The sequence below is a fragment of the Gallus gallus genome, chromosome 8 (genome assembly GCF_016699485.2).
Source record: "Gallus gallus isolate bGalGal1 chromosome 8, bGalGal1.mat.broiler.GRCg7b, whole genome shotgun sequence".
Lineage (NCBI taxonomy): Eukaryota > Metazoa > Chordata > Aves > Galliformes > Phasianidae > Gallus > Gallus gallus.
The window spans coordinates 11,683,739-11,701,566 of record NC_052539.1 but is presented as its reverse complement, the minus strand read 5'-3'; the positions used below and the strand labels follow the sequence as shown (position 1 = coordinate 11,701,566).

At 41.7% G+C, this 17,828-nt stretch overlaps 1 protein-coding gene across 5 annotated transcripts in view; it reads left to right on the top strand.

Annotated features, from left to right (window-relative positions):
* The window catches only part of MFSD14A (major facilitator superfamily domain containing 14A), a 21,230-nt gene extending 3,402 nt beyond the window's left edge, over window positions 1-17,828 (top strand). Inside the window, exons 1-13 of one of the 5 annotated variants that reach the window (XM_040704733.2) lie at window positions 2,567-2,787; window positions 4,701-4,757; window positions 7,096-7,191; window positions 8,702-8,764; window positions 9,344-9,471; window positions 11,503-11,617; window positions 12,734-12,952; window positions 13,225-13,338; window positions 13,800-13,871; window positions 14,292-14,404; window positions 14,570-14,667; window positions 15,208-15,371; window positions 16,454-17,828. In XM_040704733.2, coding sequence (XP_040560667.1) covers window positions 7,189-7,191; window positions 8,702-8,764; window positions 9,344-9,471; window positions 11,503-11,617; window positions 12,734-12,952; window positions 13,225-13,338; window positions 13,800-13,871; window positions 14,292-14,404; window positions 14,570-14,667; window positions 15,208-15,371; window positions 16,454-16,660 — 1,296 coding nt within the window. In that variant the 5' untranslated portion in view covers window positions 2,567-2,787; window positions 4,701-4,757; window positions 7,096-7,188 and the 3' untranslated portion in view covers window positions 16,661-17,828. Of the gene's footprint in view, window positions 1-114; window positions 151-2,566; window positions 2,788-2,867; window positions 3,864-4,700; window positions 4,758-7,095; window positions 7,192-8,701; window positions 8,765-9,343; window positions 9,472-11,502; window positions 11,618-12,733; window positions 12,953-13,224; window positions 13,339-13,799; window positions 13,872-14,291; window positions 14,405-14,569; window positions 14,668-15,207; window positions 15,372-16,453 lie in introns of those variants that run through there. The other 4 variants (XM_046944579.1, XM_040704732.1, NM_001031562.3 and 1 more) reach the window with 4 other exon arrangements.

Sequence of the window (17,828 nt, the reverse complement as noted above, 5' to 3'; positions counted from 1 at the left end):
TAGTGTGGTGTTGCGTCATATCTCTGGGAGAGTAGGAAAATCCAAGTGTACCCTTACTTTTGTTTTTATTGTTCTGTGCGTTTTTAATGCTGATTTTTTTTTTTTCCCCTACAGGAAGTTATTTGAACTAAAGAGTTCTTCTCTTTACAGGTGAGCTCATTATATATTTTTAGATATCTAGAATGAGGGTTTTTTAGTGGAAAAAAATGCAAGAAAGTAAGTGGGATGAATTAGATGATAATTTCTGCTCCAGTTACTGTGAATCCAAATTTCCTGGTCAGTTAAACTTATACCTTTGCCTAGTTATTTCCTGTTAGGTGAATTTTTAACTCTGCAGGGCAAAAAAAAAAAGTCTATCCTGAGGTGTAGTTCAGTGCTTGTTCTTAACTGACTGCTACGTATTTGCATCCAAGAGTAAAATTTGGCCATGACCTTTTTTGATTCGTGCCCACAGTCTTCCATTCTCATTTCCTTAGCAACTGATAGCTGAGTAAGATTTGCTTATGTGCTAAACATGTTTGTTGCTATAAGTAACTCTTCTGTTAGATTTCTGAAGTTTTCTTTACTGTCAGTGTATTTTAAACCAAGTTTTAAATATATGAGCCCAAATATAAATCATGCATTCAAACTTTGTGGCAAAATTTTTAGGGTAGAGTTACGATTTTTTAATATGTTGATATGTGTATAACTGCACTGAATACAATTCTAATATATGGCATTTCCCAGCAGTTTCATACTTTGTATGAAAGGTTGAACAGCACAGTGCAGGTATTTAGATGTAACAGTCAAAACTTGTGCTTCTTTTCTTCAGGAAACTAAATGTTTGTCAGGAGTTTGTCTCAGTTAAATCGTGGTAGAGCAAGTTGTGTCAGGACTTATGTAGGAAAGTGGAGTTTGCAGTTTGAAAGTATGTGGCTGGTTGCAATTCACAACAGCAAAAGTAAGTCATATTTATCTGAAGCTTATTCTAAATCTAGGAATTCTTTCTAAAGTCATCTGTTCAGACTACTTAAGCAGACTTGGTGTTTCTCTTAATATGCATTTATTTTTGGATAATGACATGGATAACAGAGGATGGTCTAATTACATGTATGAGTGAAAAAGCAGTTGTTTAATCAGTGTAGTCACACAATGTCTTTGCTGCCATCTAGTTGTGGTAACCTTTTTAACCTTTAATTCCTTCCATATGATATGTGTTTGCTTGTGACTTGCCCACCAAAATGTGGCAGCGCTCTGTCTGAGGAGCGGACTTGAAACCATGCCAAAATCTTAGATCCCTATGGAGTGAGAAACCATGGAGCATGGGATTTTTCCATGGAATTGTCACATACTTGACATAATTTAATTAAGATGTGTAGCAAATGTCTGATAATAGCAGTCTCTCTGTGGGTAGCCCAGTAAGTTTACTTACTTACTTTGCATCTTGATCTGGTTTGCTGCTTGCCTGTGTCTCCATGAGAGACCAGAGTAAATCTGTGGGCCTGAGGAGCACTTTGCCTCATGACATACCAAGATAAAAGCTGCATTATGGTGCTTTATCTTAAGGCTAATGGTTTATCTTAAGCCCAGATGAGCTTAGGTGGCAGGTGATTTGCAGCCCTTTGCTAACTTGATGCTGCTGTGCTGTAACTGAAGGAGAGCACGGGACTGTGCTGAAAGTGGCAGTTAGCATCGCAGCCACTGTTAAGGACACGGAATGTAAGAACATGGCTTTGAGAGAAACCGGGCTGTCATAGGAGCTGCGGATACAGCAATATGTGGAAATAGGGATGGAAGGTGGAGGACTGAGTGGGGAACATGCTCCATGAAAGAACACGGAGAAAACATTGGTATGGGGACAGAGATGTTTCAGAGGGCTGCACCTAGGTCTGTGCCTATAGCAGTGTTGGTGTGGGCCATGCTGTGTTTGGTGTTGTTGGACATGAGCAGATAAATCAGCTGCCGATCAGTAAAAGCTACGGGTAAAGAATAGCAGTACGTGTTTCTCAAAGATGTTTTCCAGCAGTGGTTGTATTGCCCTGAGGAAGCTGAGCCCTGCCTGTTCCCTGCTGGCAGCCTGAACTGAGCCCGAGGTGGCCTGCTGATTTACGGTTATTAAATCTTTTGTAAGCAGAGTTAAAAACTTGACAGTAAGAACGCAGAATGCCTGCAGGTTGGATTTGTAAAATGGGTTATCTCTGTGGCCCTCGAAGTGTCCTCGCACGCCCGACAGGCGTACCCGAGAACCGCCTTCGGTTGCTCCTTTTCCTCGGGCTGTCGGAGTGCGAGGGGCGGGCGGAGCTGGGCACCAGGGCCTGCTGGAGGCAGAGGCAGCCGGGGCTGGAGAGAGGGAGACGACGCCGAGGCGGTGCGTGTGAGTCTCGGTGCTGCCGGGAGGCGTGGAAGGCCGCGCGTGTGCGGCGGTGACAGCCGGGACGCGGCGCTTGAGCGCGGTTCCGAGCTGCTCGGGGCTGGGGTTCAGGCAGCAGCGGCGGCAGTGCCGCCAGTCGTGCGCAGGGCTGAGGTGGTGCACCCCGCTCACGTGATCGGTGTCGACCAATGGGGCGATCGCGTGATGCGCGGCAGCGGCTGCGCTGGGGCGGTGGAACAAGATGGCGGCGTGTGCCTGAGAGGTGGCTGCGGCCGCGCGGGAGGAACGGGCAGGTCTGTCTGTGGGGACGGTCCGCGCTGCCCCCGCTCCCTCCCAGGGAGGATGGTAAAATGACCCAGGGGGGGAAGAAGAAGAAACGCGCCGTGAACCGCAGCATCATGCTGGCCAAGAAGATCATCATTAAGGATGGAGGGACGGTGAGGCCGGGCGGGGCCGGAGGGCGGCGGGAGGGGGGGAGCTGACGGGAGGTGCCGGCGCGGGGCGGCCCGCGGGCTCCGAGCTGCGGCCGGAGCCGTCGTGCGGCGGGACGGCGCCCGGCCCAGCTCTCGGTTTGCGCGGCGCTTCCCCCGGTGCGGCCTCGGCGCGAGGAACGGCCTTGAGTGGAGCGGAGCGGGCGGTTTCAGGGTAGGCGCGCAAACCGCGTCGTCTCGGGAGCTGGGAGCAGCTGCGACACCTGCGGCTGTCCCACGGCACGGCTGAGCAGAGCGCGCGCGCGGAACCCGAGCGGGTCCGGGGGGCGGCACGCGGATGTCCCATCACGCGTCGTCCTCTGAGGGAACAGCCGGAGCACGGCTGGGGCTCCGGGGCAGCGGGTGCCGGGGGTGCGCTGCCTCTCCTCCTACGGCCTGCCCTTCGGTTGGTGTGCAGGCCTTTATTCGGGTGCTTCGCTTTACGAGCCTGTCAAAGATTTTGGCAGCTAGAGCTTGGTCTTTTATCTGATCTGTCAGTAGTGTTGCTGACGATGCATCGTCATCTGTGGATCTTTTCCTGTTGTGCGGTACTGTAGATTGGATGCGTACTCTTCTATTACAGTGTTATTATTTCAAGAAAATCTTAAACACGGGGACACATTGGCCCCTGGGGGCCTTCACTTATTCTGCATGAAAGTGATGGAGTGAGGGTAGGTGTCGGCGTGGCACGTGTGCACTGTTACTGTGTAGAGTGTTAAATGCTTTTTAGAATGAGCAGATGGGCAGAGGGGTGGTTGTTACATAACAGTGTGCTTCGGGGCGAATTCTCTGTGGAACCATGAGATACGGTGTGTTTTAAAGTGCCCTTCATCTTTCAACTAATGTTTGCCAAGAGACAGGGAAGGGTTGTATTTTTTAAAAACTTTCAAGTTACCTGGTATAACATCTTCATAATGCCAGAAAGAACTTAATTATGCCTGGATTGCCATTGTTGATCAGTGCTGAAACATCCTGTCTGGTCCTCCGTGCCCAGTCTTCCTGGTTTCTTTGCCCAGTGTGCTATGGGACACAACGGGAAACAGGTAAATGAAAAGGGCTTGTGTTTTGAATGTGTGCAATTAGCAAACCAGTCATTAATTTAGCACCTGAGTGTACAGTTTCCATCCTCATTGGTTTATTTTGAAGCTGTTTCTCATCAAATAAACTCTTGTCTGTAAGGGTATGCGGCTGCTTAATAAAGCACCGTCATGGTGTAAATAGTTTGTTGATGAAGAACTTAATTTATTGTCACTTCTGTTTACTGATCTTGATGTTCAAGGATAGGGATTAAAAAAAAAAAACTAAAGGGAAGAACCCACTTAGTGCCCCTGTGAAACCTCTCCCAGCCCTGCAGGTCACACAGGGTCCTGCAGCAAGGTGCCAGGCACTGCAGTCTGGGGCAGCACGTGGTGCTGCTCGTGGTCTCATTGGTTGGGCCTTGGCCCCTGCACACACTGGAGCCGTGCTGCCCCCAGCCTCTCCCTCTTGCTGCTTCTGCCCCTCTCGCGTCTTTCCTGGCATGGCCAGGTTTGGGTGTATGTTTGATTATCTCTGTATTTTGGTGTTTACCACTTTATTGCTTATACAGAGGCTTTATAAACTCAGCTGGTTCAGGCAACACGGGCTCTGGCTGGTGTGCTCCTGGCACACGGCAGGTTCCTCCTGCCCACTCCTGCAGAGCTCTCGCTGCAAGCACCCTGCCAGCATGGTTTGGTGCCTGCACCTAGCATGGGGCTGGCTCTGAGCTTGTGCTTCTGTCCTGAGCCCTGGCTGGAGTTAGTGGCACGTTCAGCATCCTGGTACTCAACATAGGATAGTTCTTCCTTAAGTATTAAGCTTGTGGTGATGGTAATTAAATTTGTTTCCCTCTGTCATCTTAGCTGAACTGTTAAAGTTTGTGGAGAAAACATACTGTGGCTGACTACATACTGTTACAAGTAAGTTTCAGCATTTCACTGTTAGAATTTGACAAGGATGACTGTGCCAGTAGTATCCCATAGAACTGTCTCTTGCTATTTCTGTGTTACTCTTTGCAGTTTAGTAGCTGTATCACAGAAAGCAGTGTTTGTTGATGTTTGTTGTCAGGCGGACCAAAAGGAGAGGTGGTAACACTAGTTGTGTGGGTTCCTTGCTATTTGTAATTTTGCCTTCCCTTACGACCTACTGGAATTCAACTAGAATAAGATTATGCGTTTTTTAAGTACTCATTACACAAATTAAGTTACATCTCATTTAGATGTGATTAGATTGCATCTGGTTTTGTAGGTAAGAACTAAACAGTACCTGTGAGAAGCGGGCACTGGCAATAGAGAAGAAAGGCAGTTTAACTCAGTGGTATAGATGCCACTGGATGTTTGTTTCTGCCACCATAATGGCAGCATGTGATGGGAGCTGCTTTGACAGAAAAGGGTATGTTTTTATCTGTGATACTTGGAGGGAGGGGATGTTACAGCACCATTGCCACCCCAGCATGGTAGCTGGTGGGGTGATGTGGCAACTTGAAAGTAATCTAGGGAAAATGAGAGTTAACCTGATTTCCTGTACCAGGCTGAGGCACTCAGCTGAGATTGTTACTTATGGTTTGTGCAGAGCCACATGAAATTTTAATCCAAAACTAAAATAAGGATTGTGGGTGGAAAGGGCAAGGAATGGTGGGAAGTTAAGATAATTATAGCCGCTTTCTGTACCTATGAAGACTTAATTTACTGCAGTAAGAGAATAAGACTGAAAAAATAGCAGGGAGATCTGTGTGAACTCTTACTGAAGACGGCTTGGGAAAGAAAAATAGCACAGTATGAAAGTGCTTTTCTAGCTTACCTTTACTGTATTGATACAGTTACTTTTATAAACTGTGATCTTTTTTAGCTGTAGGGGTGAATGGTTTTTGTGGTTTTCTGTATTTATTTCCTATTGTTTAGAAGGTTTATATTTTTTTCTGCTGAGAGAAATTGGAATCCAGAAAGAAAAGCTGGATAGAACTTATGTATGTTTTGTAATTAAAGAGTCTGATGTTACCTAACTGGACCTTAAAATTGTAGAGCACCTGAGGTTGGAAGGCACCTCCGATGATCTCTAATTCACTTACCCACCACTTCCCTCCAACCAGGGTCACTGGAGCAGTGTGTGCTGGGCTGTGTCCACCTGTACTGGGGGGACAGGGATTCCACAACCACACTGGGTGACCTGTTTCCACTTTGTGTCAAGTTTAAGTCCAATGTCCTGTATTTTAGTTTGTGCCTCTAGTCTTGTCACTGAGCACATAAGACAATACCAGGATGTGTCATCTTTCCTTCCTCCCATCAGACATTCACACATGTTGCTAAGGTCCCCCCTCAGCCTCCTAGAGAAAGGAACCAAGGACTTTGGGCTGTGTGTTTGCTCAGTAGAAGTGCTAGGTCTCATCAAGTCAGTGCCACTCTGCTGACAACATGTCTTTACATGAAGCTGGGACAGTGGATGTTGAGGCTGCATATTAGGGTTATACAACACATTTAAGATTTCGAATGAGTTATTTATACTGAATTCTTAGACATATGTGTAGTGTACTTTTTCCTCAATTTGCAAATGCAGAGTTTTTTTGACAAGTTAGTATTTCAGAATATATGAGATGAGCAGGTTATCCCACCCACGCTCTTCTTGTTCTCATCCAGAGCTGCTTCTAATTATATCAAATCATCAAGGAATTTGAAGTTTCTTATTTTAAATCTGTTTTTCAGATCTCTTCCTACGTTTGAAGCCCATTTCTAGCAGTATTTGGAAAACTATCAGTTCTGTCCCTGAGATTTGCTCCCGGCAGTCACTATGTCAGTTTCTTTCTTGGTTTAGAGTTATCAAGGTTTTGCACTTGGCTATGGTGCCTTTTATTAACAGAAATACCACAGTGCTGATTGGCACAGTAGGTAATGAGATGTTAGAGTAGCTGAATGTGGATACTACCTGAAATTGTGAAATTATGAAAATTTGATTTCCATGCAGCATTGCATGGGCTCAAATATTTTTCTCGAGGAAAAAAAAGTAGTCCTTCAAAGAGTGTTTTTGCTTTCAGTAGCACCCTTGTTTCCCAGACTGACAGTTCATTTTTCTCTTTGAGATGAGTGCACTTTGTACTCCACAAAGCATTTAGGCACTTCAGCCCATTAGGTTGAGCAACTCCTCTGAGATGTTTGGAGTTCCGTTTCATTTCTTAACCCCTCTGTTTACAGTGCTCAGATGCATTTCTTGTGACTATGACAGCTTGTCAGATGCTTTAATGACCTGTTTTTCCTCTTGTTTTAGCCTCAAGGAATAGGCTCACCTAGCGTCTACCATGCTGTGATAGTGATATTTTTGGAGTTTTTTGCTTGGGGACTCCTGACAGCACCCACTCTGATGGTAAGTGATGTGCTTAAGTTCGTTCTTGCTGTTTGGGAAATTGGTAATTACTGCAAAGGCTTCAAATACCTGAATTAAATGAAAATTGTGCATCATCAAGATGCTCTGTTATGCAGATGAAAAGAGTTTTTTAATTTCTATACAGAGTCAGAAATTCAAAATTATTTAATTAAAGCAGTATAACTGACAGATGTTTATGTGGAACTGTGGTAACACTTACTTGTAAATGTTTTCTGACTCAAAACCTGAAGGACAGTAATGAAAGTATTTCTCCGTTCAAGAGGCTACAAGACATGGGCACATTAGAAGCTAAAGGGCAAAACAACTTGAACTTTGGTAGAATTCTGCAGGTGTGTGTGTACATAGGAAGCTCTTGGCTGACGTAGCTATGCTTTAAACAAGCTTTGGAGCAGACCCTGTTACAACAAGGCCTCCCTATGACTAGTGAAAGCATTCATAGCAGTGTATTTGCACCAAATTCTTTTCTAGCATAGTTGGTTGCTCTGTTTGGATTGGGTCTATTAAATGACACATATTTACTAATTAGATGGAACAAAGACTTAAAGATCTCCAAGCAAACCCCACTTAAAATGCAATCTTGGCGCGCTTCTTTGAGCTCTTGTTAACCATGAGTAGTCTCTTGGATATAAATTTTACGTCAACCACTGACTGGAAACCATCTTGGGTAACACAAGTCAGACTGGAGATCAGTGCCTGTTTGACCTGCCTACCTCAGCTGTAGTCTCTGAATTGGGAGAAATGCTTCAGAATGGTGTTGTCCTCTGCCCGTCCATGTGCCTGCAGTCAGTAGTAGCATGTGGAGAATTCAGGTTGAAATAATTTTCCAGGCTTTCTGTGTAGTACTCTGCTTAGTTTTCAGATAGTGAGCTTGGCAGAAATGAATGCTTCCCAAAGTGTTGAAAGAACTGAAGCCTCCATCAAGTAAAGCTAAAACCTCAAAGTCAGATCACAGGAAAGAAATGTATACTTTGGTATTTTACAACTAAAAGAATACAGATAGACCATACCTGTTGTTGAAAGGGAGGCTCCACTGTATTTAACACTTATCAGTGATGCATAGTGAATATCTGCAAAGTATCCCAAATGCCACTTATGTCATTGAATTTACTCTGCTGTTCCTTGCAAAGCAAAAATGGGGAAAGAGCCTACTTAGCTATTTCCCCCTTCGATAAATTGTGCTTATCTGAGCACAGATTTACACTGATATAACGTATTTGGAGTATTTGTTCTATGTAATTTCAATAAAAATCTTACAACTAAGTTGTTGGATAGTTAACCTGAAAATAACGGTTACTGAGTTGATTTTCCTTAGTGTTTTGTGTGGATTAATTTTGCATAATTTTGGCTGTCTTACAGTTAAACATATCTCTCTATAATCCTTGAAAACAGAAAGTGCTGTAGGTGTGCCACACTGTTGAAGATGGATGCATGATGAGCAATATTTATTGGTAATATTGTGTAAACAACAGTGTTCAAATTTCTTTTCCAGGTTTTGCATGAAACCTTTCCAAAACATACATTTCTAATGAATGGTCTAATTCAAGGAGTAAAGGTAGGCTGACAAAAGTAATCATAGTTTCAGGTAAATGATGGGTGGGATTTAGAAATGACTGCATCCGATGAGAGAAACATTCCAGAGATTTTTCAGTATAGCTTTAATAGTATAAATAGAATGTGAGAATAAAGTATTGCCAGCAAAGCTAATATGTATCGTTTTACTTACAGTACTACTTTCTGTGTATGGTGTGTACATTCTTTGAGTTCACCAAATAAAAGGTTGTTGACTAATCCCAAATGACACACATGGTGTTAAAACTTGTCACTCCACTAGGGTATTTTCAATTATGTTCATGTGAATTCCAAATACATTAAACAAACCACAGTTCCAAAAACTGCTTGTATTGATCGATCATCTTTCTTGAGTTTTGTGTAGTTCTGAGGTACTAAAAGTCAACTTACATGTTAGCAAACGTGGAGCAGATTAGTAATGCTTGACCATACTGCCTTTGTGCTGCATTGTAAGTTGTTAATTTTAGTAGAAGGAAAGCCTGCTCCACCATCAGTTTGCAATATGGATGGCTATCACGACTCTGAGCACTCAGTTCTAACTGAAATGTTTTATTTCACTTAGGGCTTATTATCATTCCTCAGTGCCCCACTCATAGGTGCCCTGTCTGATGTGTGGGGGCGAAAGTCCTTCCTGCTGCTAACAGTGTTTTTCACCTGTGCACCAATACCGCTAATGAAGATCAGCCCATGGTTAGTAAGTTCTTCCACACTTTATTTGTTCCTTGTATAGGTTATTATCTAATGCTTGTTTGTAGTATTGTTGATAAAATATTGTTTGGGCTCCATGTAGCATTGAGGCTTTTTTGTATTATAGAATCATAGAATCATTAAGGTTGGAAAAAAACCTTTAAGATCATCTAGTACAACCATCCACCTGCTACTGATGTTGCCCGCTAAATTGTGTTCCTTAGTACCATATCTACACATTTCTTGAACACCTCTGGGGCAGTAACTCAACTGTTTCCCTGGGCAGCCCGTTCTGGTTCACTCCACTCTTCTGGACAATAAGTTTTTTGTAATATCTGACCTGAACCTCCCCTGGTGCAACTAGAGGCCATTCCTTCTTGTCCTGTCACTTAGTTACCTGGGAGAAGAGGCCAACCCCCACCTTGCCACAACCCCCTTGCAGGTAGTTGTAGAGAGCTATAAGGTCGCCCTTGAACCTCCTCTTATTCAGACTAAACAATCCCCATTTCCTCAGCTGTTCCCCACAGTTATGATCCAGACCCCTCACCAGCTTCATTGCCCTTCTCTGAACACACTCCAGATCCTCAGTGTCTTTCTTGTAGTGAGGGGCCCAAAACCAAACACAGTATTTGAGGTGTGGCCTCACCAGAGCTGAGTATAGGGGGACAATCATCTCCCTGCTCCTGCTGACTACACTGGGCACACTGCTGGCTCACATCCAGCTGAGTGTTAACCAACGTGCCCAGGTCCTTTTTCTCTGTAGTCTTCCAGCCACTGTGCCTCAAGCCTGTAGTGCTGTGACCTCAGCCCAGCAATCCATACCCTCTGTAGGGCCTTCCTACCCCCAGGCAGATTGACACTTCCTCTTAACTTGGTGTCATCTGCAAACTCACTGAGGGTGCACTCAATCGCCTTGTCCAGATCACCAGTAAAGATAAGAAACAGGATGGGCCCCAATGGACCCCCAGGGACCACTGCTTGTGACCAGTCACCAGCTGGATTTAACTCCATTTACCACCACACGCTGGGCCCAGCCCTCCAGCTGGTTCTTCATACAGCAAAGAGTGCATCTGTTCAGGCCATGGGCTGCAAGCTTCCCCAGGAGAATGCTGTGGCAGACAGTGTCAAAGGCTTTGCTGCGGTCTAGGCAGACTACGTTAGCAGCCTTGCCCTCATCCATGAGGCGGGTCACCCAGTCATAGAAGGAGACTGACTCAGTTTCCTTAACTTTGCAAACTGAAGTAGCCAGTGTGAGCTGCTGTCCTGCTTAGCCACTACTTACTATGGGTCATTATTGTGGCCACATAATTTTAAAATTAACCAACTAGAAGAAGAGAAAACTTAGGCATGAAGTAACCATTTGTAAACTGTTACTGCAATTTTATACTCTTTTCTCTAGTTTTAAAATCCATCAGCTTTCACACCATCTGCAAGTTTAGTAAGCTCTTAACTGGCACGTACGTTCTGCAGGTAGTGCATGAGTCAGAATTCTCAGTGTTGTTGGACTACCCGTGTGATGTACCTCAGGGCGTAGCTGCAATAACACACTGCACTGACCCAGGGCAGAGGCAACTGTTCAGGTAGCTCCATACACCTTTTCAGTTTTGCTCTCTGATCACATGGATTCTTCATGGCTACTTCATCCCTTCCCTGGGTGTAGCTTGTTTCAAAGTGTAGCTTAACGTTTCTAATGACATCCTAATAGTGTCTAGCATAAAGATAAGGCTAATGTTGAGATCTCCCAGTGCCCAAGTTCTCAAAATACTCAAGTTCTTGACTTGCTTTTGGTTATTGGCATCAATGTGTAGTTTGCTATAAGAATTTAATCACAACAGCTTTGTGTACATATTACAAAACTGCTGTTTATGGTCAGTGCACAAAGAAATTGTGCAACTGTATGAATTGTGCAACTGCTGTAAGTCAATTGTAGTACTTGTCAGGAAAAGACGGACAAGACAAGTACTTGGATTTCAAGACTTTTTGCTCCTATTTAGCTGTTCTAATTATTTACTTATGTTTTTACAATGTTTTCAGGTGGTACTTTGCTGTTATATCTGTCTCTGGAGTTTTTGCTGTGACATTTTCTGTGGTGTTTGCATACGTAGCAGACATAACCCAAGAACATGAAAGAAGCATGGCCTATGGTTTGGTATGGTTGCTTTTCTGTTCGATTGGTTTTTTGTTCTGTTTGTATTGTACTCAGTACTTAATACTTCAGTCAGTAAAGCTTTTAAAAACTGATATTTTCAATTCTTCTTTGGCAAGTCAGTTTCAGCCTGAAGTAGGGTTAAAGTATAGTCATCCAGTTCTGTGGCTCCTTTTGAATATTCCACTTCTATGTTAAAAATAATATGACTATGTTAAAACCTCTCTTCTTAGAGTTATCATCAGTGTTAACAGTGTAATGTGGGGGCTCACACTAGTGTTAACTACCTTGTCATTTTTTTTTTAAATATAAATATCTTTTTTGGATAATTTTGGAACTGTCCTTGCACACTACTGGGACTGCTCCTGCTCCTGCTGATGTCTCCATTCATATTTCCATTCAAAAAAATGTAGCTGGGTAACTCATCTGTCTTAAGTTCTTATTAACTTGCCTCCATTTCTCTGTTATCTCCCATTAACCTGCAAATCTCAGGAGCGTTCATGGGCTTATATATTATGGATTAGCAGAATCATTTCTTGCATTCAAGCCACAGAATCTATGATGATACTCAGCAGGGATAGCTGAAAGCAAGGGGTAACAAACTAAATTGCTGCTTCTTGTATGTTGCATCAGGGATTGAGGGATTCTGAGAAACTTCCTGTTTAAAGTGTAACATTTTCCACAAGGACCGGCAGGTAACTGCAAACTGCTCTATACAGTTCATTATAATGAGTTGGGTTAAGCAGCATATTAAATTTAACGTGCCCCTGAATGTGGGTATTTTTTACTAGTGTTTTGCTGGTTTTTTTTAAATTGAAATACTATTTCACCAATATGAAGTGCAACTTCCCAAAGGTACCAGCAGGCAGCTGTATATTTAATTAAACCTCTTTATGTCAGAACGCTTAAGAGTGCCACGAGCTTCAACACTGCTGTCCGGTTAGCCAAGAAATCTTTTTCTTCAACAGTTTTGTCAGAAATACACACTGCATAGACCCAGGGAACAACTTATCTTTAATCTCTACCAGATAAAAATGGGCTTCTGAAAGTCAGGAAAAGTAAGTAATAACACTTCTGAATTTTATCACTGAAACCCTTACCAACTGTTCTTTGTTTCAGGTTTCAGCAACCTTTGCAGCAAGCTTGGTTACCAGCCCTGCTATTGGTGCCTACCTTGGTCGAGTCTACGGAGACAGCTTGGTCGTGGTCCTGGCTACAGCAATAGCCTTGTTAGACATTTGTTTTATTCTTGTTGCTGTACCAGAATCACTGCCGGAGAAGATGAGGCCAGCATCCTGGGGAGCGCCCATTTCATGGGAACAGGCTGACCCTTTTGCAGTAAGTTGGTGAAATGATGGAGTATTTCATATTTGAAAATGCTGAGCTTTTAAGAAAGTACAGTGATTGAATTGACTATGATTCAAGCTTAAAGAAAAACAGCACAGCTCATACTTTAATCTTGCACTTCTGCTGATGCTTTTGCCAATGATCTTGCTAAATGCTCAGGCAGTGTTTCAGTGTCTTAGCTGCCGTGCTTTTCAGTATCTTTTATCAGGTATACTTTTTCTGAATATGACAATTATTTTCCAATGCATTTTTTCTTGCCACAGTCCTTAAAGAAGGTTGGCCAGGACTCAATAGTGCTGCTAATCTGCATCACAGTCTTTCTTTCCTACCTCCCGGAGGCAGGTCAATATTCCAGCTTCTTCCTATACCTCAGACAGGTAAATCATTTTGATACGGATTTGAATGGAAGTAAATTTACCGGAAAGTTTACAGTACTGCTGAATTAATAGAAAAAGTTTAGGTATCAAGTATAATTTAAAAGCTTGCAGCAATTAAGTACTCTTGCAGTTAGGATTTCTTTTGCTTTTAGATACAGAGGAATACATATATTCAGTTCCTTATATTTTGTTATTATGTTAATCTTGGATTATGAAGTTCACTCTGTTAGACTGCTTTGTTAATTGATGAGAGAACCATTTAACCATTTACTGATTTACTGGCTTTCTGTTTGTGCCTCTCTAGTTTTTTATACTTCATTTGGTGGGGAAAAAAAAAAAAGAGTTAGCCTGGAGTTGAGTAATGTCAGTTTTCTGCATTGACTGTTCTCATACTGACCTGTGTGACAATGTGATATGCACTTCACGTTCAATAATCAAATTGTTTTTTTGTAAATACATAGATAATGGGATTTTCATCTGAAAGTGTTGCAGCATTTATAGCAGTCCTTGGAATTCTTTCCATTATTGCACAGGTGAGTCACTTCTGAGTGTTTCACTGAGCAACTTGGGAAGAGCTAGGCACTATGGAGAGCTTCCATGTTGTGGATCCAGAAATATCACTCACCTTTTCTATAGCTATTCTTCTAAGCTTCTAACAGTTGATTAACACTCCTACTTTAACTAGCTTGCCAGATAAGAGTATAGTTCATTAATATGCAAAGTGCTTTGTGTTGGGATAACAAAATATTTTTGTGTAGAGAAAGGGTGACAGCTTATATTACTTGCTAAGTGATTCTAATTGATTTTTTTTGGTAGAGGCAAGGCTTCTGACTACTTGGCAAATACTGCTTTTGAACTTTGCTTTTTTAATTCAATAATTTATTTGCATGTATTTAACATTTAGAATAAAATGTTATTTTTGTTTTCTTGTACATTTTTCCCTGCTCTGTCAGACAATAGTTTTGAGTTTACTTATGCGGTCCATTGGAAATAAAAACACCATCCTACTGGGTCTAGGATTTCAAATACTACAGCTTGCCTGGTACGGCTTTGGATCCGAACCTTGGTATGTACATTTTATTTTAACATCTGAATAAATGTGATGCTTTTCTGCATTTTATCCTTTATCCAAGAGAGACACATTTGTGTATGCATGGATACACAGATACACATTCCATCTGCAGGACTCTGTCCCTGTGGAGTAGTTACTCTGAGTCTTTATTTTCTGCAGGATGATGTGGGCAGCAGGAGCTGTTGCAGCCATGTCCAGTATTACTTTCCCAGCTGTAAGTGCACTGGTTTCACGAACTGCTGATGCTGACCAGCAAGGTAGGTGTTCCTTTAACCCTCTGAATTCCAATCAAAGAAATCTATGATACCAAACATATCTAGCGAGTCATCTGTAGTCATGGTAGCCCATGCACTTGAGCATAGGTCAGAAACTGTAAAACTCCAAGCTGTGTTAAAGCTGCAGTGTGTGCATGTCAAGCCCTTCTGCCACAGAGGCAGAACACTGAACAAATCCCAGTAGCAGAAAAATACTCAGCAACACTAACACAGTCTTTATTTTCATTATTTTGATGCAAGTTAGCTTTGTTGCCCAGCGCTTCCTTTGCTGTGAGACTGATAACAATGTCTCGGAATAAGCGTGGCATAGGAAATACTGTTGTAGGCCTGCAGGACATGGAAGAAGAGCCTTGAATATACCATAGGACCACTTTTCTGTGCCCTCTGTTTATTGCGACCCGTGGTACAGCACCAGTGACACTTTTCCTATTTGCACTGGTTTAAAAGACTTAACATCATCAATTAAAATCATTGTTTATGTATATATGAATATAAATAGATGACAGTGTATGTTGTTCTCAGGTGTTGTTCAAGGGATGATAACAGGAATTCGAGGCTTATGTAATGGTTTGGGACCTGCACTTTATGGTTTTATATTCTACATATTTCACGTTGAACTGAATGAACTCCCTGTGCCTGAATCACCATCAGGAGGTACTGTCGTCACACAATACCACTTACAACAGGTATTCTTTTACTTACTGATTCCAAAAACAGAATTAGTTCTTGAGTATGATGCTGTGCTGCGTTTCATCACACTAAATGGAAATGAAGCATGTAAAAATAGCTTCTTAAGTCACTCTCACAGAGCATTTTTTTAACTAGATAGATACCATGGTTTAATTTCTCTTTCAAAGAGATCCAACTAATAGGCAACAGATAAAACCTCCTTATAAGGAGAAAGTAAAAAACAGACTAATAAGTACCAGCCTTCCTGTCTATCCAGTTACCTAGCATTGTATTTACTTTTCAAATGTTGTGCAGTTTAGTTGTGGTGTTGTTTAGTCTTTTAGCCAAACCCTCTATTTTTCAGTTCCTAACTGATAATAAGAAAATAGAGCCGCTGGCTGTACTGGCTGCAGCAGGATAAGGCAATGCTTATATTCAGCTGTTATATCAGTGATGTGTAGTTCTGTCTCACTACTGGTTAATTTTAGAGCAAAATCTCTGCCTTACTTTGTTTTTCTTTGGTACTTTTATTTGGTAATGGTGGTTTCATAAGACTGTGCTGTCTGTCGATGGCAGTGAAAGTGAATGACTGGAAATGCTCCTTGTTCAGGCTGCAGAAGAATTTGTTCTGCGCTACTTTCATACAGTTGCATTGTGTGTACTTCCACCTGTTTTAGTTCTAGATGGCAAATGGCACTTGGAGAGGAAGGTGAGGGAATAGTTAAGGTCATCAGGGAGGAGATGCTAGACTTGAGTCTGTCCTGCTGCCTTCCAGGAAGCGTGCTCTACAAGGTGATATCCAGCTTCAAATGCACAGAAAATCAGCCTACTGCTTGAGTGTTATTTTGTTTCACAAAACGTGCCCTAGGAAAGGAAGTTAGCAAACAGCAGTAAATGGCACATGTTCCCTCTCCTAAGTCTAAGACTTAATCTGTCCAAATTTCTTCTAAAAGATTTCACATGGAGGCAAGTGTCATCTTGATAAGTGTAGCAAGAAATAAGTTCTTTTCACTTACAAAATGTGCAGTTTAGCGATCTCAGTATGTTAATCCAGCTAAAGGCTTAATATTCTGTGTTGATGCTATTTATTTTTTTCCAGAATTCAATAATTCCTGGACCCCCATTCTTATTTGGGGCATGCTCTGTGCTGCTAGCACTACTTGTTGCCTTGTTTATTCCTGAACACACCAACCTAACTGTACGATCCAGCAACTGGAAGAAACACTGTGGCAGTCACGGCCATCCCCACAGCCCACAAGCTCCTGGAGAAGCTAAAGAACCATTACTGCAAGACACAAACGTATGACAAAAAAAATCTAGGACGACTTTCTAGACATTTTTCATCAGCAGTTTGGGATACACATTCCACTTCTATCAAAAACAGTTTCTTAAGGTAATCTTAAGAATTATCTTTCTGCATGATATTTATAGGAATTAAAAAAAATTCCAAAGATGTTGCCATTAAATTAATAATTTGTTTTTTTTTTCCTTAAAAAAGTTAAGTACTTATCTTTTGCCATGAAATACTGTTACTATTAAACTTTACATTCTAGTTTGGAGACAAAAGAATATAGTCAAGATATGAGCATGTGTCCTTCTGTTTCCTTAAGGTGGCGAGCTTTAATTCTACTCATGCTAAGTCTCAATGAGACATACTAGCATCCGTGTGGACCCATTCATTTTAATGTTGTAAAATCTTGGGTCAGATGATTCAAAGCCTTAATGTAAATGTACTCAAGTAGGGAAAAGGTGAACTGGTATCATTTATTTTTAAAAAGTCATATGGTGGATTTGTTGGGTTTTTTTTTGTTGTTTTTTTTTTTAAAGTTTGTACCAATATAAAAACTACAAGCACGCTTGCTGAACAGTAGAAGTTATTTTTATGTAAGTGCATTTACTCTATTTTTGAACAGATGGTAGTATCAAACATTTGTTTAACTATTAAGTGGGTGTTTTGAGCCTACAGATTTTAATATGGGCTTTAAAACTCTGCTTTCATAAATACTGTTTGTTATACCACTATATTTCTGATGTTTGCATAATCATACAAGGACCTCAAAACTTGAATACAGACTGAACTATAAGCTGATAGCCTTGAATATGTCAGTGTGCTATATATATATATATATATATATATATATATATATAGTGGCCTTTGAAGACTGTCGCAGTAACCCTTTTACATTACAGAGCTAATGTTTTAGTCCTAAATTTTCAGGACCCCTTAGTACAGAAGAAAGCTTTATACAATTACAGATGTGAATTTCTCTAAAAGTGTATATTTTTGTGTCCAGTTGTATTATTTAAGTGTTCCTTTGTATAAATTTGTGTATAAAGTATTGTATAGGTTTAAAACATTTTCATCTTGTGGTTATTGTTTAATGCTTTTTTACCTTTGAACATTCACCATGGTTGACCAAGAGCAGGAAAAAATATGTAAATATACTGTTAATAAAGCTGGATATTTTAATGAA